Source organism: Balearica regulorum, chromosome 1, assembly GCF_011004875.1.
Source record: "Balearica regulorum gibbericeps isolate bBalReg1 chromosome 1, bBalReg1.pri, whole genome shotgun sequence".
In the NCBI taxonomy this organism is placed as follows: Eukaryota; Metazoa; Chordata; class Aves; order Gruiformes; family Gruidae; genus Balearica; species Balearica regulorum.
Window position 1 is genome coordinate 53,720,136 of NC_046184.1, and position 26,096 is coordinate 53,746,231.

At 37.5% G+C, this 26,096-nt stretch overlaps 1 protein-coding gene across 9 annotated transcripts in view; it reads left to right on the forward strand.

Moving 5' to 3' along the window:
- CNOT4 (CCR4-NOT transcription complex subunit 4) overlaps positions 1 to 26,096 on the forward strand; it is an 83,453-nt gene that overhangs the window by 53,332 nt on the left and 4,025 nt on the right. For 2 of the 9 annotated variants that reach the window (XM_075749767.1, XM_075749730.1), the window contains exons 7-11: positions 1,641 to 1,765; positions 5,517 to 5,672; positions 8,318 to 8,375; positions 8,651 to 8,900; positions 10,794 to 11,291. In XM_075749767.1, the coding sequence (XP_075605882.1) occupies positions 1,641 to 1,765; positions 5,517 to 5,672; positions 8,318 to 8,375; positions 8,651 to 8,900; positions 10,794 to 11,291 (1,087 nt within the window). Of the gene's footprint in view, positions 1 to 1,640; positions 1,775 to 5,516; positions 5,673 to 8,066; positions 8,103 to 8,317; positions 8,376 to 8,650; positions 8,901 to 10,793; positions 11,292 to 26,096 lie in introns of all 9 variants that reach the window. The other 7 variants (XM_075749724.1, XM_075749760.1, XM_075749784.1 and 4 more) reach the window with 4 other exon arrangements.

Sequence of the window (26,096 nt, forward strand, 5' to 3'; positions counted from 1 at the left end):
GAGGTTTCTTCTTACTTAGCTGCTTAATGTTTGCAGTGCAGATCTGTGTATCTGAGCTAGTTGCTTATATTCTATTCATAGTGGATGGTGAAAGAAGTATTTCCAGGGTGCAGTGTATCTCAAAGTTTGTGTTCAGGTGAACCACACTCTAGAACCGTACTTTTTTCTATTGTGGGTAGTGGTTTGGGTGTAGACACTGACAAAACTGGGTAAGATGATGCATACACCAGATGTTTCAATGTCCTTCTTTTTAAGTGTTCTGCAGGTTGACTACATAGACACATTCAGAATCAATAGTAGTGGAGAACGGGAGAATTAAGTAGCAAAAAATTGGAGCTATTTATAGTGTTAGACTGACTTGGTGTATTCAGATGGGATATGCAGTTGCCTGTCTAAAGGAGCCCATAAGGGAATTTAGTTTCCCAGCAGTACTGTTTTTTGAATTTTGTCAAATATTCCTGCTTTTTTTTTTGAAGCAAGTAACAGTTTTGTATTAAGTTGTTATATTTTTCTAGGAGGATGTCCACATTGCCTGTGCATTAGTTTCATTACAAATGTTAATTTTTAGGTGTACAAGTAGTGTGAGAGCTTTTAAATCAATATTGAAGATGTGATAGATAATAACATATGTGTTCCACACACAAGATTCAGAAGGCCTGACCATAAGTCTTGGCACTCGTTTCCTTTGCTAAAGCACATCTCTTACTATCTGGAAACTCTAGATAAAAGCTATTGATAACTTCAGATTCACTGTTCTATTTTGCATTTTGAGTCAACTCATTACAATACTTAACCTGCAAATAGTATTTCTTAGGGTGGAGTGGTATAACAACCTACAAAAATGTGAATGCTCATCTTGAATTTGTTTTAGATGTCACCTCAAATGTTGGAGGGGTATATATTGCTGATTTTGTTTTAAATATTTAGCTACATAATGTTATAGGTAAGCTAGACTGAAAAATACTCTCTTCACTCATCAGATTCAATATTCTGGAGTTGGATTGGGCCACCTCAATTTCTGAAAGCAAGAAATTGTTCTCAATTCAATTAGTTAAAAGAATATTCCAATTTTTCAGTTATTTTTAAAAAAGGATTTATCAGTTATTGCTCAGATGATACTCCTTGTCATGTGATAGCTAACACTCAGACCACCTCAGCTGTTTTTATTAAGCTGATATAAAGTTATTTCCATTTCAGAACTTTTGGTTTAAAAGAGGTACTCCTTGCTCCTTCCCATCTTCTGAAAAGCTTAGTATGGTTGATATATCAAATACAGACTGCCTTGGAGATGTAGCTGTTTGTCATTTAGAAGGCATATTGTGAAGCTCTTAATTAGAGCTGAAGAGCAAGTTCTAATAAGGCTGTAACTATTTTTCTGCTTTAGAAGTCTAAAAAAAAAATTATAAATTTTTTTATAATACATCCAAGTGTATTCTAGGCAAGCTTTAGATTTATTGAGATCACATCTGCACTGACATTGAGAAGCACTGTTTTGAGTTTGTCAGTAGTGACCTGTTACGTTGTTAAAGCTCAATTACTAAGCTTTGGGACATACGTTTATATATTAAAAATATTTTTTAATATCTGTAAATACATATATTAAACCACTATTCATTCATTATGAGTTTCTCCTTTCTTAGGCGGGTAAGCACCAGGAATATGAACAGAAACTACTGCAAGAATTATACAAACTAAACCCCAACTTTCTCCAATTATCTACGGGTACAGTTGACAAGAACAAGAACAAAGTGACAGCACTGCAGAGGTATGATGCGTAAGTACTGATGCTGGAATGCCTGCCTGTGCTTGCTTTCTGGTTATTCCCAAAGAAAACTTTCTTATTCCTATTGCATCCCCTAAGCTGCGTGCTCTTCTTAGTGGCTATTACGTGATAAACTCTGATACTGGTTTTCTCCATGCAGAGACATTTGCATCACTTTGTATTAGAACAAAGTGAGGGAGTCTTACTAAAGAAATGTTTTTCTACTATATGTATTTGGATCACTAGTTCAGAACGAGATACTCTTATTCTGAAAGAAGACCTTGTATTTATTTTTGCATAAACACATCATATTTATTAAAGACCAAGTGTCAGCTTTCTTGGTATGGCGTCATGATGAGTGCGGCCTGTACTGTCACAACTGAGACACCTTATAGTCTTGATATGTGTTTTTTACATCATGATTTATAGTGCCATCCTTACATTAGTTGTAAGGACCATGGAAATTGAAAGTAAAATTAATTTTTCTTTTGTGTGAGTAAGAATTCACAAGATGTGAATAAAAGATTTCTTGCTTTCATCTAGTAAACTTAAATAATATATATTTCACGATGTTGTAATTGCAGATATCACTTATTACTGCTTGCTAAAATAATACTCTGAAGTGGTTTGTTCAGTAAGTTAAGAAAAGATTTCTGTCCATATAAGTACTTAGTCGTACAAAGATTAATGAAAGCCTAAGGTCATCAGTACTTATTCACTCAAATGTCATATTTAAGATAAAGACATAAAAACTTAATTTCCTCCACTCCTCCTTGTTGTAGGACTTTCCAGATGAGATGGGCAGAGTGGAATGTAAAAGTTAGATTGCACTTCGTGTGCACCTTGGCCTTGGAATCAGGGTTTGTGTTGTGTGCCAATTTACCCACTACTGAATTTTTCAGGCAATTATTTCTCACTGGCAGCATCACCACACAACAGTTTAAGCAAAAAAGTGGGTACTGCATCTAAAGTATTGCCAATGGAGCTTGAGTAAGCAGAATATTCTGAGAACTGGTATCCCAGCTGGTGTACTGGGATTACTTTAACTTCTGGAGGAGGTGTCATATGCTCTTTGACTGCAAGTGGTTGGAACCTCCAGTTGGGATCTCTTCTTCAGGACTGTGCTACTTATTTCTTGGGTACTGGTTCAATATTAACTTGAAAGGTAGTATGCAATGAGTAAAGCAAATACACCGATTCCTGCATTTGGGTATTGATTATTTTATATTCAAAGTCTGAACTAATTCTAATTTGAAGCCTAACTAGATCCCAGCTAAACATGATACTGGCGAGGAAAGAATGCTGTATCAGAAACTGCAGCAAACTTTTAAGCCTTCAGAAAGCAATTATGAATTCGAGTTTGGCCAGTCTGCAGTGCTAACATTTTGGCACTTGTGGAAAAAATGGCATGTTACTCTTAAAGGCAACAAGTGATCTGGAGTTAATTTCTGTTGTCAGCTGAACAGCATCATCACAACACAGACTCTCTTCTTTGCTAAGGGCTAGGCACTACCTTTTGGGTTGCAAAATGAATTTCTTCTTGCAGCTGGGATTTTGAAATGTTTCTTCAAGTCTTGTCTCATCAGTACAAAATGTAGCTTGTGAGCTAGTGAATGTCTTACTCTCCTTCAGAGCTTTCTACCCAATTGGGTTCTTGTTTTTGTCTGATTCATTGATATGATATTAATATTTCTGGCAGTTTGTCAGAGCCTCTGACAGTTTTATGATTGTTCTTTTGTTTCTGGGGTGCAGGATTTCTGTTTCACTCTGGAATTGAAGTTGACTTCTAAATAGTAGATGTTTAATTATAAATATCCAGTAGTAGAAAACAGTTTCTTAAACTGTGCATAAATGCTTTTTCACAATTGTGTTCTAATTTGAAATGTCCTACTCGCAGACCTTTTTTCTTGCTGCTGAAGGCAAATGTTAAAATCCCCCAGTGCCACTTTGTGTATGTGGGTACTCATCTCTTGGTGTGTCACTTGATAATCATGGTGACTGCATTCTCTTACAATTAGAGGTATATTCCACATTTAAAACAGGCCAAGCTCTTTTTCTTTTCTTTTTTTTCTTTCCTGCTGACCTTTTCCTAAAGAACTGGAATGAATACTTTCTTATGCTACAAGTGGAAACACTTGTTAAGCACTTGTTGGTCTTCTAGAGACCATCCCTTTAGAAGCATGCAGCTCTAAACTTAACCAAAACAATAAAAAAAAAAACCCATGTGCACAAAAACCCATGCCAAAATATAAACTAATTTCTTTCTTTACCTTTCTCTTTAGATGCAAAACTGACTTGTAACTGTGACATTTTAAAATTAGTTTTAGTATAGAGATGGGTTTACACTGCAGTGAACATAAATTTTGATATTTAAAATAAATCTGTTAATGGATTAAAACTCTTGTTATCTAGATTGCAGCTTATTTTTGTAAGGGTGACAATATTAAAATGACTGACGTGCTGCTGATGATGCGTCTTCAATATCTGATCAACTCACTATCTCTAACTTATTTCACATGCGTACAAAGGAAAGATGAGATCTGTAAATCAGATCAAGGCTCTCATCTGTACATATTGTATAGGTATATGAGAAAAGATGGAGGTAGAAGAGCAAATCTTATAAAACTGAGATTTGAGGATAGCTGGTAATACCAATTTTATCTGAACAGGAGTAGGAAACGCTTGTGTTTGGTATAAGCAGCTATTGGGCTTTCCAGATTCTGTGAACTTCGTAAATTGACCTAGAGATGTAGAGTAAATATTGGACCATGTAATAATATATTCATGAAGGGGGATATCAGGCGGAACATACATGTTTTAAAAAATTTTTTTTGAAAGCTTGTTTCCTATGAAGACAGCACTTGAACACTAAGAACAGCATCCTAACTGAAGCAAATGAAAAGCTAAAGTTAATGAAGAACTGGAGAACACTAAGGCAAATCTTTTATAGTAAGATTGTAAGGTTAGCAGATGACACTGTATTTGAGTGCTTTCAGTTATAGATGATATTCCAACTCCTATTTGTATAAAATGTAACTATTTTCAGCAAAATCTTGGGCTTTGAGTCCTCTCTTGAACTTCTTTCAGATCTAATGTGCATTCTGAAATGAAATTTAATGTTACTTTATGAAAGGGAAGTAATTATGGCCTTAAACTAGAAATGAAGAGAGCGGTAACTTGAACAGTGTGTTGGTCTGGTCTCATGGTCTATTAGTAAAGCTGTGGACTCTTGTGTAGGTGTAAAAACAAACTTCATCTGTTGGGGCCAGGCTTGATAGGGCCTGGAATATAAAACATTTATTTTAAAAAAAGAAGTTATTTTGTTCATGATTTACAGAACTTACAAATACTTATGGGATAAAGCAAATAATTCTAAATGAGTTGTGTAGGTCTGGATACTTGAAAGTGTTGGGTTTTTGGGGTTGTTTTTGTGGTGTGTTTTTGTTTGGTTTTTTTTCTGTCCACCAAATGGAAAAGTTTGGACTTCAGTATTGGCAGAGCAGCTATCTAGTCAGTGAAGAAAACAATTCCCCCCATCAGTTTTTCTCTCCCCTCCCTACCCCACTAATTCTTTTTTAAAGTCATCACCATTTTAAACCTGAGAAATAATATCCAGATAAATCTATTCTTATGGATTGTCTGGCACAAGGATTCATTTCCCCAGTGTTTACAATTTTTAAAAACACTTTCTTCGTAACTTGAACTCTTCTTTTTTTTTTCTTTTTCTTTTTTTTTTACTCTTGCCTTTTTCCAGACCCAACAGTAATAACAAAGATGCCTGGCCATCATTACAGAGTTCAAGTAAATCAGCCAACGGTTTAACAATGGAACACAGGAAAACGCCTCCTATATTAGAAAATGGCACAGACCCAGAACACATGACTCCAGATGGTGCAGACTCAGATTTCGGGTAATTGTGCTGCCTTTTATACTTCAGATAGCTTGCTTTCTCTCTCACTGATTGGTGTGGAGGGAATGATTCTCCAGTCTCTCTCTGGTTGGAGAGCTGGATTCAAATCCTGATCAGGTCACAAAAAGCTGGGCTTAGCCTAGCCCATGGCAAAAAGACTGATTGGCAGATTGTGCAGGAGAACCCTAATGTGAAGTTAGTAAGTGATGGTACAGGTAAGGGCTGAGGGGAACTGAATAACCAGGGGATCAACAGCTTATATAGCTGCATCATCCCAGCCGGAGCCGAGCCCTTCATTTCTATACAGAAGGTTCCACAAAATTTAACATGCCAGTTGCTATACATCAGGAGGCTAGTCACTTGGAAAAGCTTCAACAGAAGGAAGATAAATGTTAGGGCTGAATATCTGTTGTCTCTTTGCAGTGGTGTGTTCCAGAAACACAACTGCAGAGGTAAGGGTTCCCTGATTATCACTCTAACAGGAACAACAGGGCAGCAGATTCAACTCAGGTTTTGTGCAGAGAAAATAACTCATCTGCTTGCAATAACTTCCTTATTGCTAACCAATATTTTTTCCTCTTTTGGTGCCCTCCTTGAATAGAACTGGTGTCTTTTTCCATCATAAGCATCACTTGCAGTTCCAATGATAGTCTGTAGGCATGCTGTTTTGGGTTTTTTTAATGGACCCCCTTAGGTAATATCAGCTGGGCTCATTCAGAGGTTGGATGGGAAAATAGCAAGGTAAACACAATATTTCATGAGGTGGTGTTGCTGACTAAGTAGCTGATCTTCATTTTAAATCAACATTGAAGCAATGGTTTAACATTGTGAGTGCTGTTGAAAGTGATACCTCCTTGTTAGGCTTAATAGCAGTCTCGAGGTGTGATCAGGGATCCTATGGTTGTGTCTCAGTAGTGACACGCAACTTCCTTATCTTTTCTGAAAATAATGTACTAAACGTAGATAAAAATACTGTAGCAAGTAGATAATGAATCTTGTTCATTCCTGAGGATTAGAAGCCTGTCTTACAATTAAAGGCTCCTTAGGCAGGTTCAAGTATAATAAACATTTTTCAGCACTTAGATTGTCATTAAAAGTTGTCTTACACATAACCTTTTTAAGTGCAGCATTGTGACTTTCTGTCAGCAGCTTTGTGAAAAGAATGTGGCTGGAATATCAGCTCTGCAATCAGAATGATTGTGTAGTAAAGAGTCTACAGCAAACTTCTGTGCTATAGGTGTTCAGAAATTACTAACCTCAGGCACTTTCTTCCAAATGGAAGAACTGTATTCATGTTTGACCACTGACTAGAAAGTATTTGTAAATCTCCACTAGATTAATGCTTGTTAGCAAGTATATTCCTCTGATTTTTTTCTTTTATAGTCATGAATACTTCAGCTATCTTTTTAAGATACCGATTTCAAGATTCTTTACACAAAAATTGTTTTCATTGATGGCTTACTCTTACAGTTTCTTTCAACTCTAGTTATTCTGGATTGGGGAGAACAAACATGGGGGGAAGCAAGCTTATGGATTTTCGACCTTAATATGTGGCTCTGCAATATTTAAACTTTGTAGCAGCAAGGGATGTTTGAAAACAAGGTTTAGCTAGAATCTGAAGTCTGCACCCAGTTAAAATAATTACTATATATATATTTGCCTTGTGCTCACGCATCATGCCTGTAATTTGACTTGTATCACATTCTGGCTTCTTAATGGAACTGAATTTCATGTTCTTTTGGTCCTTGTTTGTAGGACCAGTATCTTGGGCTGTGCAGCCTGATGCTCGTGCATCTTCTTTTATGGGTAGATTAAAATGAAAGTATCTTAAAGTTGTAAAGCAGATATTTTAATCTGAACTTGAACTAATACTGTTTCATTAGTGTGGTATTTAATATAAAGGCAACTCACAGATGCCTGTCAGACTTGAATCCTGAGATGTGCCATTTCAGCTGAGTCATGTTAATTCCCAGTGAATAGATTTGAGGTGGTTTTCTTGCATTATCTGTTATTCTCTATATGTATGTTGGCATGTTTTTAGGCTCTTACCTTTTTCTGCATTTTTCCCCTTCTGTCATGTCAAACCTCAGCTTTCTTGCCTTGTAACTAACTTCTGCTAGTTAAAGCTTATAAGGCTGGTGGGAAGCTTAACTCGCTACCAGGACTAAATAGTTAATTTAATCTTTTATCTCTTCCCAGATTTATTTAAGACTTGTATGGGAACTGACAACTTAAGTATTTGGAAAACAAATCTGTTCCCAAGTTTCTCGCCAGTAGTAGCATAGATGGAACTGACTACTGCAGAAAACTGCCATAGTACAAGAGTCCTGTTTTTTTTGCATGGCATAGAGTTACTACGAATGTGTATAAAACTTTCCTTTTGTTCCTTAACAGGGCAGTCAACAAGCAGAATGGAGAGTGGTGCAAGAGGTATTACAGTATATAGCAAATAATTGGAATGCTTAGGATTAAAAAAAACCCCACCACTCATAAATAATAAGTGGACTTTTTTCCTTCTAATTCCTGCTAATTAATTTCACTTTGTCCGTATTTCAAGGCTTTTCTACCACTATGAAAGCAAATGTTGATTTTCACGTTAAATACTTAATTGTCTTATTGTCTCTTTTCCCCTCCCACTTTTGCAGCCCTATCGACAAACCTTCAGATTCCCTCAGTATAGGAAACGGTGACAGCTCCCAGCAGGTAAGATGTGAAGATAAATGCTGTGGAAGTAAGAACTGAGTTTAGGGCTTGGTGCAAATTGTACTTGGAGAAGCAAATACTTTATGAAGTGTATCACAATTTTAAACAAAACTAAAAAATGCTACTGCTAAGTTGATTTTTTTTTGTTTAGCTAAATATTAACTAATCTAATTGCAGCCAAAAGTTTTGAGGAAATTTTTCAACTGTTTTAGTGTTTATATAGAAAATATTCTTCACTGACATGCCAATTGTTTCTCTTCCTCTCTTGCCTTTAGATAACAAACAGTGACACACCTTCACCACCACCTGGTTTAACAAAACCCAATCCAGTCATACCCATCAGTTCATCTAATCACAGTGCACGGTCCCCTTTTGAAGGGGCTGTAACAGAATCACAGTCACTCTTCTCTGACAACTTCCGGCACCCTAACCCCATCCCTAGTGGGCTTCCTCCATTCCCCAGCTCTCCACAGACTTCAAATGACTGGCCCACAGCACCAGAACCACAGAGCCTCTTCACATCAGGTATGTACACAGTTAGTTTACATGGCTGGGTATTGCTTCCTTTTGCAACTGATGTCTAAAACTGTGTAGAACCAAAAACTCTTAAGACTTGCTCCATAGTGTTTTTCCCCCTTCACAAATGATTAAAATCTGTCCTGTGACTACAAATGAATTTCACTGATGTAAGGGTTTCTTCTAAAAGAAACTTTACAGAGTCTTCCATCTGCATGGCTAAATTATAAGAGTGCAGTATCAATTTTTTAGCCATGTGCCTATCTAAATAATAGAATGCAACATGGATGCTAAATACTTAAAGTTACGGGGTTTTATTGAGAGTGGGGAAAATATGTGGTGTCAGTATATGCTGGTATAATACTCTGTTAGTCTGTAATTCTAACATCAGAAGCAGTGCGGTGGAATTCAGAATTTCCTTTAATATCCTGCATAGTTATCTGAAGGTGCCTAATCCTTCTCTTTCTGAAGTGAGATTATATACATTCAGAAAAGATAAAAATATGGTTAATTGCATCAACTGAAAGATACCTGTATTCTCCAGGTACTTTCCTATGAAGTACCACTTCATACAAATGAAACGTTGGTTTAGGTGTATTTATATAGTCTTGGGAATGGTTAACAGTATTTAGGAGCTCACAAACTGTAGATCTGAGGGAGCTGCTAGAAAATTAAATGAATATCAGTAATAAATAGAATGTAAACGATCGTTTAGGACACAGTTGGTTTACTTAGTGATTAGTCTTCTTTTGATGTTTATCTGACTTCTGGATGTCATAATCCTTTTTGTAAACAATATTACCAAGAAAATTACCTGCTGCTAAGGTACTATACATATCAATTTTTGTAAGGATTAAGTAGCATTGCTACTTAATTTCCAGGTAGTAGAGATCTTGTTTCATAATAAATATAAAGTGTATGGTTGCTCTTTAAATAAGAATACAAAGGACAAGATTTTGTCTAGCAATTCTTTTTATCTATAGTAATGGATTTTAGAGTGAAAATAGAAGTGTAGATTTCTTTTCTAAGATGATACTGAGCTTAATTTTAACTACCTGAAGCAGCAAACCAGGTTTCCTACCAGCAGAGGGAGTTAATGTTGTGAGTGATACTACCTTGTACTCATCAGCTTGGGTTACCACAGTTTTGAGGAAAAATACTCTGAAACTAGAGTTTCACTAGCACTCATTGAACCTGAATAAGAAACTTAAACAGTATAATGAAATGTAGTAATTGAAAATGCAAGGAAATTCAGGTAACCCTTTTTTTGCAACACTGTCTCAAAATATTTAACAATATCTTGTAATGCAATTCCTTATTTCCTTTTGTTTTAAGGTGTCTACTCAAGAATTTGGCTTGTTTTTCTTGATAATGGTAGACAGCGGGGGTTTTGCTTTGATTAACCACTGCTCAGAGGTTCCCCCTGTGAGGCAACATCTCCTCCCTACCTTTCTCGCACAGCAGAGCTGAAACACAGCATTAATACTGAAAGTAAAATACTGAACTGAATGACAACCTTATTTAAACTTTGCTTGGTCACGCTTCCATCAAATAGTATGAGTGTAAAGAATGTTCTAAGCCAGTGTTTATTGGTCTCTTACTACTCGGTGCTACTACTGGAAATACTTATTTGACAAGGCTTTCCTGTAGTTCAGGAACAGAGCAATTCTGCAGTAAAAATACTATTTGCTAGTTCTACCACTTCACCTTAAGTAGAAATCTATGACAGTTTGATCTGAAAATGGCATTCAAAGCTGATGAATAAGGTGTCTTTGGGGAATGTATGAAGAAGTATTATATGAAAGATAACTAGCAACATAGATTCAGATACACTGAGGCTGAAATTTTTGTGTGGATAAATACATATTAATTCTTCTAAATCCTGTTTCTCTCCTCTGACAGAAACTATACCAGTATCATCCTCTACAGACTGGCAGGCGGCTTTTGGGTTTGGTTCCTCCAAACAGCAAGAGGACGACTTAGGGTTTGACCCCTTTGACATCACCCGCAAAGCCTTAGCAGACCTGATTGAGAAGGAACTGTCAGTCCAAGACCAACCTTCCCTCTCGCCCACATCTCTTCAGAACCCTACCCCACACACTACAACTGCCAAAGGGCCAGGCTCTGGATTCCTGCATCCTGCTGCACCCACAAATGCCAACTCTCTCAGTAGCACCTTTCCAGTCATGCCACAGAGGTTCCCACAGTTTCAACAGCATCGAGCAGTTTACAACTCCTTCAGTTTTCCAGGCCAAGCAGCTCGCTATCCTTGGATGGCCTTTCCCCGCAATAGCATCATGCACTTGAACCACACAGCAAATCCCACCTCAAATAGTAATTTCTTGGACTTGAATCTCCCACCACAACACAGCACAGGTCTGGGAGGGATCCCTATATCAGGTAGGTGAATCGGGACAGATGTGAACATGACATAATTCATGCTTTCAGCTTCTCTGAGCCAGGACAGGAAAAGGGAATAGCCAGCTACAAGTGGTAGAATGGTATCTCTTGACTGTCATACTACGTTTATGAACAGGGGGAGGAATAGCATTTTAAATAGGCCCTTTCCATTTTTAGAAAAAGTGTATCTGGATGTTTAGCCTTGTAATATTGAGCTTTATAAGGAAGGTGGAGTATTCTGTGCCCGCTTAATTTTATGCCAAAGCAGTTTGGTATTTTGGTTCTTCAGTCTTGTCAGACTGGCTCTCCTTTAAGACTAGGCCCTGGAAGCACATTGCCACTTCCATGTCAACATGCAGGTGCTGACCAGAGTTCTTAAAATTGTGAGAAAAAAAAAAAAGTAATGATGGTAATTTGTGCCAGATGTCTTGGCTGGGTCGTTCCCTCTTGCTCATGACCAAATGGCTGCACAAGAAAACATTCGGTGCTGTTCGTTTCTGTGCTTCAGATGGCCTTAATATGTGACTCTTTCACTGAATGGATGCTTGCAATTTGTGTAAGACGATTCATTCTGATTATGAAGGTGATGATGTTGGAAGAAAATAAATGCGCAGTCAGGCCAGTTCAGGCTGCCCTGAATGGATTGATAGGCTCTTGCAGCAAACATTGCAACTAAGGAGCTAATTGTAACAATAATTGCCTTGATTAAAAATTCACTTCTGGAGTTTGAAGTCCTTCCATGCTTCCTATTTAGCTTGTCCCAAACATGTTCTCTTTTCCTAGCAGGGAAAAAAATTGTATTAAGTGTATAATCAACTTATAGGTGGAAAGTCTCTGTAAGCTCTTTGTAGCCTTGAGATAGAGGAAAACTGCTTCTTGAGATGTTGCCAGCGTTGTTTACTTTTCATGAGTTTTGAGAAGTACTAGCTATACTATCAGAAAGTGACCTAGAAAAAGTCACTGTGTGTTTTTGATGCTCTAGTACAAGAGCTAATTTTGGCTGTTACTTCCCTGTACTTTGTCCTCTCTGAAGGCTTGGTGAAGCTACAGTACTGCTGTAGGGTCCTTAGGTTGATTCATAGTATAGTATAAACACTTGGTCCAGACTACAAATGCAAATAATCTAAAACTCTTTATATTGGCAGTGGCAAAGGTTTTAGACCAAAATGACTGATAATGGTTACACCGAAGTGGAAGGAAAAAAAAAATAATTTACATGGAGTCAAAAATAAAGCATTCGTGGCACTGCAAATTGCTCAGTTTCCCCTAAACTACATAGAACTTCCAGGAACATTTCAAGACATCAAGTTTCGACTTTACCACTCAGTTCTAAAAATTGTTAGCTCAAGGGGCTGGTGTAGCAAGACTATCTTCTGGACTAGGGCAACCAGAAAAATCCTTTAGTGTTGAAAAAGTTCTGTTTGTAGTACAGGTGGATTCCAGGTTTGCGAAAGTATTGGGTTGCATTACTTTGTAATTGCCTTTGGCACTTTGAAAGTGGACCTCTTTGTGCTTGTAGAAGACTCATAGATTCTTGGTACCACTCCTGAAGAGCCCATTGTATAGCGTTGGTTGATGCACAGCCCATGCCATGTACTTCCCCCATATGTTTTAAGGCATCAGAGTTGATATTTCAAGTATATCCTTTTTTGTATGCAACTGCTAGAACCAATTAATCTCAAAATATTTTTGGCAGATACAGTGCTAAAACCAGAAAATAAACATCTGCTGTAGTCTCTATGGAAAGTTCTTTTGAGTTGGTCTTAATCTCTTGTTACAGAAAACATTGTTAGTTGCCTGGCTGACAATTAGATAGCAGCAGTTGCTGCAGTGCAAACACTTCTCAAGCCGATCTGTTTGCCAGCTTTGATATATCTTGAAAAAAGAATCATTTGCACAAAGATAGATTACTCCTTTTTCTTTTCCTGTTGTCAGATATCAGCTGAAGTCTCAATTCTGGTTTTGTTTGGGTTATGGATTTGTATTATTTGTATGGTATTTAGTCCCTAGGGTTTTCTTTAGTGGTCTAACTGCTTCAGAAGTACAAAGAATTTGAAAGTCAGGAGATGCCCTCTTACCTCTTTTTTTTTGTGTATGCTGACTTAATAGTTTCCAATTTATTGATTATTCTGTCTCTTTGATGTCTATATCTAGTGTACAGGTCTCTCAACACATTCCTTTTATATTCTTTTTGAAAGAATAATTCCTGTTCTCTATACTTGCTTTTAATCTATCTGTAGTAGGTATATAATTACAGAATTTTCCTAGGTTCCTTGTTTGATTTACAGATACAGCTGTATGGTGGGGTTGGGGGATGAAAGTGGTGTACAAGTACAGAGAAATCACGTTGATGGAACCTTATTACAGTGCTTTTATAACAGCCTCTAGCTGACCTGCTAGAAAGGTGGTACATATCATAGTAGCCATTTAGCAGTATGGAGATAGTAGTTGTAGTATACCTGAAGTTCCTTTTTGTTAGCTCTTTGTTAGTCTGTATTAGGGTGTTTTAGAAAATGTTGCCAACTCAGCTCTTTCAGATGTAACAGCAAAAGAAACCTAGTGCAGGTGAAACTCCACATTCTGTCTTCTACCACAGACCCTCAACTGCTGTTGAAGTTGCATGTTTCCTGGGGTCTTTGATCACAATTTTTACAGGACTATAAATTCCCAAAGCAGGTAATACTGGACCAGTGATTTTAAAAAAAAATAAAACCCAACAAAAAACCCACACCAAAAACCAACATGCTTCTTTATTCTGTGCATTTGAGTGCTCTATTTAATCAACCCTTTTCAACTTTTCTTTTTCATTTATGTGAAAACAAGCAGATCTAAAAGCTTTTATAACTTCACATGAAGTTAGTATACTATTTTCTAGGCTTTCTAAATTCAGTTTTAGTTGATTTCACGATTTGTGGTTTGGAAGCTTGTATGAAGAAACCAGTATCTTTGAAACTGCTGCTTCTGATTTAGGTAGGCATTAATATTCACATGAATTTGAAATACTCGTGTGTGACATGTTAAATGTAATGTTCTGAAGCTACCTTTTGTTTAGTTGAGAATCAGAGCTGTGCAGTATACATAACCCCACAGCTCTAGGTAGGGCTGTTTTGTGATGTGCACCAGATTTAAATGGGGGGACACAGGCACTACCTACTTTTTTATTATTTTTTTTAGCTCTGATATTTTAAAATAACTTGTATATGGAATTTGGTAGCCTATTTCTCAGAGGAAGTAGTATTTATTAAACTCATTCTGCAGTTTCCAGTGAAATGATGCAATGACACATGATTGATTTAATTTTATTATGCATATACTTAGCATGTGTCATTCATCAGGCATACATTTGTCCTCAACCCATATTTAAATGAACTTTTTGATTGACTGATTTCCAAACTAGCATTTTTTTCTCCCCCTACAGTATGATTTTGCGAACTGTAGCAGATGTTACACGGTCTCATTGTAAGGGACAATTTAGGCTTGTTCCTCGTCTCTGGATTGGGATGGATTTACTCTGTAATTACAACTGTGTAACTGTTTCAGGAAAAAAGTTCAGTGACTTCTTACTCATCGATAGCATGATTGTTGCTAAAAGCAATCTTACCCTAGATTGCGTGCAATCTATCCTAAGAACATAGAACAGCAGGTATGCTTTATTCTATAGATAATACCAAAGGAAAGATCTACTGACAGCAATGTGGGGGAGTGTGTGCCTTTATTTTTGTTACTTTAGGATAATAGGAAACTCTCTGTAATTTGCTACCCTACTGCCCAGTAGTGTGTTCTAAAATAATAAGTGTAGTATTGGATCATAGAGTAAAGGAGGTCTCAGGTTAACAGCGTGTTTTGAGACAGAAGCTTGTAAAAAGAGATGTATGCATATTAATAATAGGAAAATAGAAATATATAGTTTTATTTCTTAAGTTTACTGAGTGGTCGGTACTCATTGATTTTATTACATAGAAGTATAAGAACAAATTAACACAGTTAAAAGTATGAGTAAAAAAGTTGTAAATGGTTAGTCCGTCTTTGTCAGATCTACGCAAGATGAAGTACTTGATACTTTGAAACACTGGCTGTTATTTCACTTATTAATTTCATAATTATCCTGAGAATAATTCCAAATGAAAAAAATTCATTTCAAGAATTTATCAATTCAACAATAGTGAGATAGTCTTGGAAGAGTTCAAATTTCAAACTAATGCTACGCAATATTGTGTGTATATTCTTCCCATATAAATCACTGAAACCCCTTGAGTTGGAAGGAACCCACAAGAGTCATCGAGTCCAACTTCTGACTCCACACAGGGAAGCCTAAAAATTAAACCATACATCTCAGAGCATTGTCCAAATGATTCTTGAACACAAACAGGCAATTTATGTATATCATGCATATATTAAAAATCTAAGATAGAAGAAATAATGAAGTGGACACAGAAGCAGATAGGAAGCACAAACAATTAAACCCCTTTTAGGATAGGGGAAGAAAAATGTTTTACCCGTTCTTCTTGAAGATAACCACTGTAAAATCCATCAAGTTAGCTACAAAGCCCATTGATGTGGAAATTGCAGTAGACTTCTGTGAGCTGTTCCTGAAACTTCAGAGCAGGGGGCTTGAATGTCATAAGCCTTTGTAGTTGAATAGAATTGACAAATCAAAATTGTTCTGTTCTCAAGACCTTTTTGTTTTGATGTTGTGGCTTATATCTCTTGAATATGCCTAGCCTAATTAATGGAATTATGTATATTTAAAGATGAGATTGAGACAATAAACAGGTGCACAGTTCTATTAAGTTTGGGTGCCATGCAGCAGTCTTTGTGGTAGTGGTGTTGTGTTCCTTATCAAGACACTGAGTAGCATGCACATTTTTTGAGTCTTGCCTGCATTTAGGCTTCTGTGAAGCAATAGTTGGTAGCAGGGAGGGCAAAGCAATGAAGGTTATATTAAGAAGGTGCAACTTCTTCCCACTTACTTTAAGTTCTGAGCTCTTCCATATCTGAACAACTTATGGTGTTGCATCTTCTCCCACTTTTAATTTTCTGGCCTCTGTGCCCGAAGCTATTGAACTTGTCTTGAACATCAAATCCTTTCTTGCCTGATGCTACCTTTTTGGACAACATTTTAGTAAAACAAGGGAAGATCCCTATACCTATCTATATATATAGAAGGGTGAGAGAACTAGCATTGATGTGCTCTGCCTTTAATACTAAGAGTCCTTGTCTGATTTAGTATTTTCTCAAAATGTAACCTTATTTCCATTTGGGGCACACATTTCTTATTTGACCTTTGTCCTTTTGACATTGTCTCCTCTCTCTGGATTGATTCTTAATAGTTGATTCTGTCTCCCAAACAAAGAAAAACATGGCTTGTTTTATACAGTCGTGGAACCAAAAAAATGGAATTCAACATGTTGTAAAACTTAGAATTGTCCGAACGCTGTGTACAAAATGCATTTAGTCCCTACCCTAGCAACAGGCAATGTGACTTAAACAGTGCTGCCTCACCTCCCTTTATTTGGATGCAGTGTTTGAAAGAGCATTTTGGTATACTTTTCCTCCTGACCTGACAATATGTGAAAGTTTTAATGCTGGTTTTAAGTATTGATGGCCTGCCTTTTAACAGTAAGAGAAGCATTAGTCCATTAACTTTCTGTTGTAGTCCTTTAAAGCAGATTGCTTGCTCATTTGATGGTCTTCCTTGACATTTGGCTTTCCGACAGCAGCTGGGCGGAAAGCATGGCAGCTGAATGTTGTCTTTTCTGTGCCTCTGGTTAGATCTATGGCTGCCTGTAGCTCTGAAGTCTTTATCTTATTAGGTATAAATATTGAAAATGGGAAATCTGAGAATCTTGGCTCATACAACTATTAGTTGTAGGTGCTGTGTGTTGGCACCTCCAAAGGCTTGTATCTTCCCTGAGTGCAGCTCCTCTCAGAAGCAGATGTGTCACCCTGATATCAAGGTCAGTCCTTATGTGGAAATAAAGGCCCGAACTGTAAAATGAATTTTTCACTTTACATTTTTCACTTTACATTTTTCAATTGTAAGATGAAAAGTACTGTTTGTAAATGACCCTTAACTGTTTCCAGGATTGCACCCTTGCATTGGCCCTCTGTGTCCTGTTTTCCTCAGTGAAGGTGACTGTTCTTAGTGCAGCTTTTGCCACTGAATATTTTGTTCTTCTCATCAGTCCTTATGCCTGCTGCATCCCATTTCTTTCTATGGAGGCTCTGTGGCCTCCACCCCTCTTTAGAAGGTGCTTTGTGTCTGTATGTATCCTCAACCCCTGAAATTCATTCTCTTTTTTTTTTCCCCATCATAACTGATTTTCTATTTCACTGGTGAAGAGGTGAAGTATTTGGCACAGTATGGAACAAGTTCAATTTTAAAATAAACTTTTGGTTTGCTTGCTTCTGTTGCTCTAGAGATGGTGTGAGTTTTTAGTGCACCCAGAGTGGTGCTGCTAGGTTTAAAATAAATGGAAATGGGATTTTGGATTAATTTCCAAAATAGTAAATCAGTGTCAAGATTGAAGTCACATTGTTTGAAATCTGCTATGGATGTTCCTTGTCCTACCTCTGATGTCTTGTCCATTAACTCCCATACACTGTCTACGTTTACTACTAGGGCCTGCCTCCCCTAGCTTAATCCATGTCACGATCCACAGCACCTGTCCTTTAAGTCCTGCTCCTTCTCCATCTGTTCCAAAATCTCATCTCACACACCCACCCTTCCCTCCCAGTGCCTTTTCAATGCTAATATTGCAACTGTTCTTAAAACCCAGTGGAATTTTTTCTTACGATTCTATAGGAGATACTGTTCCAAATAAAGCTTGATATATAAATATCTGTGCCCTCATCTCTGGTTTTAAGCTCTTATGAATTTCTTAAAATATTTGATTGTAGGATTATTAGGGATAGCAGTGAAAGACAAGTATCCGGCTTTTTTGCCTATTTTTAAATGTGTAATTTTATTTCAGAAGAAGAAAATGTGACAAATATAAAGAAAAAAACTGTAACAAAAAAAATTCTCTAACTTCTCTTGGCTGGAATACATCAGAGGAATGACTAATCACATTAACACTGCTAGACTGAAATAAATGTGATGTTGGCTGAAATAGGTGGCCTGAGTGGCTGACCTAATTTGCATTCTGGATCATCAGTCCTGACAGCTTTTTGGGTAACTCCTCCCCAGAAATGGAAGGAAACAAGCACACATATGAGGTATATCACATCAAATTGCCTGACTGTTCCTGCTTGTTGTAATGTCACCAAATGAGCTTCAGCTGCATTGAATGCTGGGCCTTTGCCTGTGTTTTAGGGATGGAAGACTGCATTTATTGCTTACAGAACAAGAACTTTTCCCTTCCTCTGTAGGGCTTGTTCACGAAAAGTTAGAAAGACTATTTCCTTTCATAGGTAACCCGTAAGATCTCGGGATGGTTCTGCAATAGTGTAAGACGCAGCTCCATTGGCTTACGTAGTATCTATCTCCCTCCTCCAGCAGGCAGATGGTTAGCCTCGAGGTGCTGTGTTCTCTTGGATGCTTTTCTAAAATCACAAACTGGCACTTCAAAATATACCGTAAACCACTAGTGTGAGTTAAAATATGCCATTGACTTAATTATGTTTAAAACTTGGTAGTTTCCCTTCAAAGACTGGAAATTAGTACACTTGACAGTGCCACCTGTTAGTGGCAGTATCTAACAAGGGGCTGTGCCTTGGGCATGCACCCAAAACTTCAGCTCCTTCTGAGTCTAGTCCATCTCACAAAATATCAGTTATGACTGATGAATTTTTGCAAAAAGCACAGACAGTTCATAGGCTTTCTGTGTAAACACATTTTGAAATGCACTGACTTGAAGAAGCATTGAGAAAAGGCAAACATAATCTTTTTTAAAATTGTATTGGGGAGGAGTGTTAATGAAATATCCTGAAGGGATAACAGCAACTGAAAGAGCAGCTTTACAAAAAGTTTCTCCTCCCAGTGATACCAAATCATGTTTTGGGGATGGGGGGGTGTGGAATCTGATCTTTTTCCATCCTTTGCCATCTCTTGGTTCCTTCTACATCACAACCTCATTTGAATTTCAGCTTGTTCCCAAAGGAATTATTTAAAAAAAAAAAACAAAAACATGTATTTAAAAAGTGGGTCACCTCTATTGGAAGACAGCATTTAGTAATCAGAATGAATTTCATGTCATGGAAGGCTTGTTTTTCTTCTCAGTTTTCTTGCAGTTTGTCTAATCTTCCCACAGAATGACTGAAGTACCTAGAAATATACATCAGCCTTAATTGTTTGTTACAGATGTGGAAAAATTAAAAATTAGTTTATCATTCCTTAAAGTATGCAGTCACTGTGCTAATGCTGGTGTCTCAGCCTTGGCCAGAGGATTGGCTGGGTACTCCTGGAATCCAGAACTTTCATAACTAGATAGGCTCTTGCTAATTATTGATACAGCTTTGAAGATCTGATTTTTCTTTGCTAATTCTAGTTATTGCATTTGCCATAGGGCAAATTCCATATATTTTGCTGTTATTTATGCGTATGTCTATGCATGTATGCATAAGTGCACTTGTACACACAGGATTTTCATTTGAGGTCAAAGGTGGTTTGTTATTGACAGATAGGGTAACCTGGTGAGATTGAATCCTGATGCAGAATGTAAGAGTAAGCAGCAGGTATGCTTAGGTTAAAATGAACTTTGTTTTCTCAGAGGGATGGAATGTCTTTCTGAGCTTTTTAATCAAACTGTTCTGTATGTAGGACTCGAGTATCTATTTCTTTTGTTTCAGTATCTTAATTCTTTATATGCTCAGTTTAGGTTTATGTTAATATTTAAGATTATCAGTGGTGAGAACTGGCTATTATGGGGTCTATTTTTGAATGAGAAGCATCTTGCTAGATCACAGGAAAAAGAGGTTATTAATTGACTAAGGTGGAAGCATTACAGAACATACTGTCTTTTTTTGTATGCAGGACAGTGGGCTCCAACTTGAAATCCTACAGTTGACCACTATGCATTTTTAGCAATCAACAATTAAAAAGTCAGTAATAAAAAATGGTGGGATACTGTGGAAACATCTGATAAGAAGTCAAGCATGTTTTGCAAAGCAAGTTAGAATCTCAATTTGAAATTTACTTATGGCTTAAAATTGGGTGGCTAGCTGCTATAATTACATATTAGATTTGGTCTCTTGAGCAATGGTAAGTATAAGTTAATCACAAGAACTCTCCAGAATGCTTAATGTAAAATTGCTTTTCTCAAACCTAATAAAATTCTGACACTGTACATACAAGCAAATAGGAATTTTCCTATTGAATATCAAAGATGAGCTGTCCCCTCACTGGTGATCCCTGTAGAAGGGATTTGCCTTGAAAATAAAGTCAGTTTTCTGACTCTTAAGCTTTCTGTGACTAAAGTGTTAAAAGTTGTACTGTCAGATCTTCATCAAAAAGGAAAATTATTTAGAGAAACTTACACTTAGATTTCAATATATTCCTCTTCTACTTGATAGTTTGGCTTACTAGCATGTTAAGTTGCACTTTATTTATTTCAAATTGAAAAACAGTGCTTTTTTTATTTACATGGCTATCTTTTAAATTGGGTACATATGGAATTAATATGACCATGGAAATGGGTGTGGAATCAAGATAAAAGCTGCTATACTTGCATTCTTTTAAAGCTGAGGGCAGACTACTGTCTTTTGAACTACCAAAGGCAATTTTGTAGGGATGTGTGTGTATGTATGTACACTTCTTTTGTTTCCCCAGCTCTTAGAGCTCATGACCGTAAGATTTTCATTTGAAATCTGTACTGTGGAATGACACTTAGAAAGCTGTTTTTGTGGATTGCCAAGCTGCTTCCAGTGTGTAGAGAATGTCAGTGTTCCCTTCAAACAGCTTTATCTTCTAGTGCTCCTGTCATTTGGTATCTCCCTAATGTGAAGTGGCTACTTGTATTCCTGATGGGCAGCACTGCTGTTTAAATGTGGATAGATTCAGTCTTCTTTAATCTGCCAGTGATGTTATCAGGCCGCTGTGAATGGGTGAAACTTCATTGTTTGCTTTAAGCATTGTGGGATTCCTAGAAATCATAGATAGACAGAATCAATGAAGTCTGAGAGTGAAATCCTTCGGACTGTAGCAGTTTAAATGGGATTTTACTCATGGTTTTAAAAATTCCATGAGCAAACAAGCCTCTTATTCATATTAAAGTGACACAGGTACAGTTTTTACCATAACTGTTTTGTTGGTTAAGTATATAAGCTGTGGATGAAAGGCTTTTGAGTTTATCTAATGTGATGGGCGTAATTTCATTTTAGGACATGGCAAATTGTCCTCTCATTCTCTTTGCCCCCTCAGAGTGAAGTACAGGATAACTTTTTGTAAAATAGAAATATCAATAGTGGAAAGCCATTTTGATACGAAAATAGAGAAGCCCCGGTCACTTCTTGGAATAGGGTAACTGGCTATTTCATGGAAAGCACAGACTGTCTGTGGTATCTGTGAAAGCGATAGCACAAAGTGCAGGCTGGGACTAACAGGGATGTCACTGCAAAACATAACGCTTTTCTGATGGCTCCATTTGTTTCTAATCAAATTAAGAGACTCCTGGTAAACTCTTTCTGCTAGTCTTTCCTGTTTCTTCTTTTTTCTGTCTTTGCCCCCTCGGCCAAACTTTGTCATGCTGGTTGTCTTGCTGAGGCTTCAAAACTAACTGTTACCGGACAGTGTCCTTGAAGATTTCACAAGGGCCTTCTTACAAGCAGGTCACTGCAATAGCCATTGTAGTCCTGAATACACCTTGATAGTCTCTTCACTTTTGTTGCTACCCTGTGCAGTCACGTATGTGACATTCCTAATAAGTGTATTTTTCTCTCATATGATGGTTTTCCTCTGAATTTCTTTTGTTTATTTGGAGCTTTTCTGTAGCACTGTTGTGTGCCTTGGTCACACACATGGCATACTGATGGATCCTTAAATAAATAATTGCAACCTAGATTTGCAGGACTGCTTGCTTTTCAGCAGGACTAAAATATTTAGGACTCTCGGCATAAAGATACTTAACGGTTTTACACAATTAATACTAAATCAGGCTCTTGTAATAGCTTGGAATATAACTTTGGCAGAGCAAAGAAATACACTTCTTTACACTTAATGTGATGGTCTTGTGATCTTTGCTATTAATTGTATTTAAGCATGTACTGTGTGATTTTATTTTTTATATGGATTTGACCATAGACTTGTATCAGAATTGGGGCAATAATTTGATATGATCTAGTCTCTGTAGGACATCCATTTTAGTGGGCTTGTCTCCTGCCACATAAACTGTAAGCCATGCTATCCCATTACCCTCAATATAAAAGGTGAATTGTGTCAGCATCACAAATGTGGTGCACTGAAATCTGAAATACTTTTAGGTCTACATTGTAGTGTCATTTGTCAGAATTTGTGAAGTCACAGAACAGCACCTGTCAATGTGGCTGACACTTGTCCAAACGTCTTCTGAAGTATTGACTGTGTGCAACAGAACAGTGTTTCTGGCTTGGCCATCATTCTCTTTGCTGTCTCTCCCCTAAGTACTCATTGCTTTGCCCTATTTGAAGGAATCACGTTAAGGCGTTGCAGGTAGAGGATATTGAAGTAATGCTACCAGACTCTCTGGTAGGATGTCATGATGGGGTAATGATTTTATGTAGAAATTCATTAAATGACCAGTTTTTATACAGATGAATGTTCAGGCTTCTCAATCGTATTCTATTTTAAGCTAACTTTAAATATTTTTTTTATTTAAATTGGGTGGACAGGTTAAGCTTGTGATGAAGCTTTTTTCTTCCCTTGGCTTGCTTTAGGTTAGTGATTGACTTTGAAAATTTTACAAACAAGTGCTTTTATTTCATATTGGCATACAACTTCAGACCTGTGAAAAAGTTCAGTGCTAGAACTGTGGAATCTGTTCACATCTGTAAACATAAGTTTCTGCTAGACCAGAAGGAATTGTGAAATGCACATCAAGGGAAGACTGAAGTTCAGGATGTGTGTTTGAGCCTATTTTTCATGTGAATAGTGGTGCTTTCAGTGAGGCTTCACCAGGTTCTTCTCTGAGACAAAGTTGAGGCATGGCAGGAGGAATCTTCGATTTATCTTGGTGTGTAAAATAATTTCATTGCAGTCAGCTGGGTTTTAACTTGTTTTCTTCTGTTTTCCCACTGTCCATGGACATACTGCTTTAAATTAGGATGAGGCTATGGAAGGAGATGGTGTGTGTTTCCACTCCTTGAGAAAGGGAAATGGTGTGTTAGTCCTCACCCCCCTAGGTTATGAAGTCCAGCTGAGAAGTCTGCTAGCTAGTCAAAATTACTCCTTTCAACCACTTAAGTTTAGAGGTAGCGAAAGATAATATGCAACTGCCCTTTTTAATAGATCTGTATTAACTGAGAGCTAACCTTTTCTCATAAACTTGATTAACAAAAAAGACAAACTAGCTGAGGAATGAGTAGTAATTTCTTCTGAAAATACTTACTTTCTTCAGGTGGTGGAAGTAACTCCTGCTTCTGGGGTGGATTTGCATTTTCACTTAGGTTCTTGTTTAAAACTTGTCAGATTCCAGCAAAGACATACTGATTTAATTGTTTGGTTTGGGTATTGCTGTATGGTGCCTGGAGATTGCTCATGTACTTGGGTTGCATCAGGAGTTTTTAAAGCTGGGTGTTATACCTATCATAGCCAGTAACTGGGGCCTTGGAGGGCGGTGCAGGGAGTGTTATAAAGCATTGTATTCTTTATTGATCCCATCTACTTTAACACCTTAATGCATTTTAATCCCTTACCACATCCCATATTGCAAGAATAATTTAATTGTAGCATTTCTCCTTAGAGACTGGGAGTCTGACAAAAGCTATGAAACTTTGGTCATGTTTAGGTTGGGTTTTTTTACCCTGTGTATTGATTAGCCAAGCTGGAAAGCCCTGTTACAGGCACCTGAGTAATGTGTTGGTTGCTTTTTCTTTGGTGTCAGAGGGCAATGTTGTTGTGATAGTTTGCCTTTCAGCCCCACAAACCCAGCTGTCTGGAAAAGACAATAAATGTTTTTGAATTCTCTGTTCTGTCACTTTTGTACCCAGGAGCACAAGATTTTAATAAGCTTCCTTATTGCTAGCAAATAAAATAGTTTTTATAGATAACGAATCCTTTCAGGCCTTTCATCTTTTCACTTCTGTGATTCCAAGTGGGTTTAGTACGGACAGCTGAGATAAAGGATGCTCTGCCTCAGTTTCTTCTTGTTTTCTTTTGTTCTGTACTAGAGAGGGTACAGGGCAGTGATGCACTATACCTGCCTCAGATTAATGTCTCCTCACTGAACAGTGCCACCTTTTTCTTTGCATGAAAATCTTGTATCTCAACTGCTTGCTGTGTTTCTGGACTCTTATGTATGCTGTATTATGTCTTTTTAAATGGAGAACATGACAAAAATATGTATGTTAGCACAGGGTGGCCTAATGCTCTATTACATTTATTTTCCTATCCCATTCCTTGTAAGTATGACATCGTGCCAGCTTTGTCTTCATTGGACTTCCTCAGTGACGTGTTGCAGGTGTGTAGCTTACTACATGGCTATTTTCTTGCACATGAGTTTTGAGGGCATGTTGGGGGTTGGTAATGTCCAGGATTAAGATCACGATGAGCTTGCAGATCCCCAGCTCATAGGTATTGCGATGAGTATGTTCACTCATGCGTGGTCCTAGGAAACATCTTGTGTGTGCTTTTTGGGTTGTAGTAGAAGTGAGTAATTAAACTGAGCCACATTTCTTTGCACCAGCTGTTAGAAGCAGTGGTGAGAAAATAAAGTGGAAACTAATGGTGTATCATGCAGAATCTGTTGCGCAGTTATTTCTGTGGTGGTGAGATGGCTACTTTTGTTCCAAAAAAATGAATTTAGAACTTGTCTCAAATAGCATTATGGATGTTCAAGATGGTTGTGAGCAAATATGTATTGAGGATATTTGACTAACACTTCTAAAATTTGGGGGTTTTTTTGGTTTTTTTAACCCCAGGATCATAGGTTTGAATGAAAGATATATTGCACCGAACTCTTTAAAACTGTTTGTGTGCATTAATATTGCAAAGAAAAAAGTGGGAACTCTGGAGGGAACAGGAAGCAGATTTACAGTAGGAGAAATGAAAGTAGAAGTGAATGCCAGTTGTATGGCTTGATGCTAAACAAACACAGAACAAATTGCTGATAAGCCTGCTTTTTTCCCACCCAAAGTGACTTGTACACCAGGCCCCAGAGAGCATGTTGCTGCACACAGTGTGTGGATACAGTCACGCTTAAGTCTGGAGGCTTGATTGTATCTGTGTGCTAAGGCATTACTGAAAAGCTGATCTTAGGGTACTTGCTTAAGGCAGAGCTGCAGTTCTGTTACTGCTGGTTTTTTTCTACTGTAGCATTTAAAATTTCAGTCTTTAGTTATAACATGATGCATGTAGTAATGGGCAGGCTTTTGGGTTTACTTCCACTACTGGATTTTTTGACCTGTCTTTTCTTTGTTTATGGGAATGCCTAGGAGTTGTCTGTCTTCCTCATGGAGGTACCTCATGCAGTAACCTCTGAGGAAGGGTGATTCCCCAGCCTCAGCCAGTGAGTGGGGATAACAGCAGTCAGTGGTAAACCTTCCAGGGTCCGTGGTCAAATGTATTCTGCAAACTTGCCCAGGCACAGAGGATGACTTTCGTAGTACACTCTTTGCACCTGTGCTGTTATCCCTGTTGAAGCTCCATGCACAGTATCAGACGTTCTAGGTGTC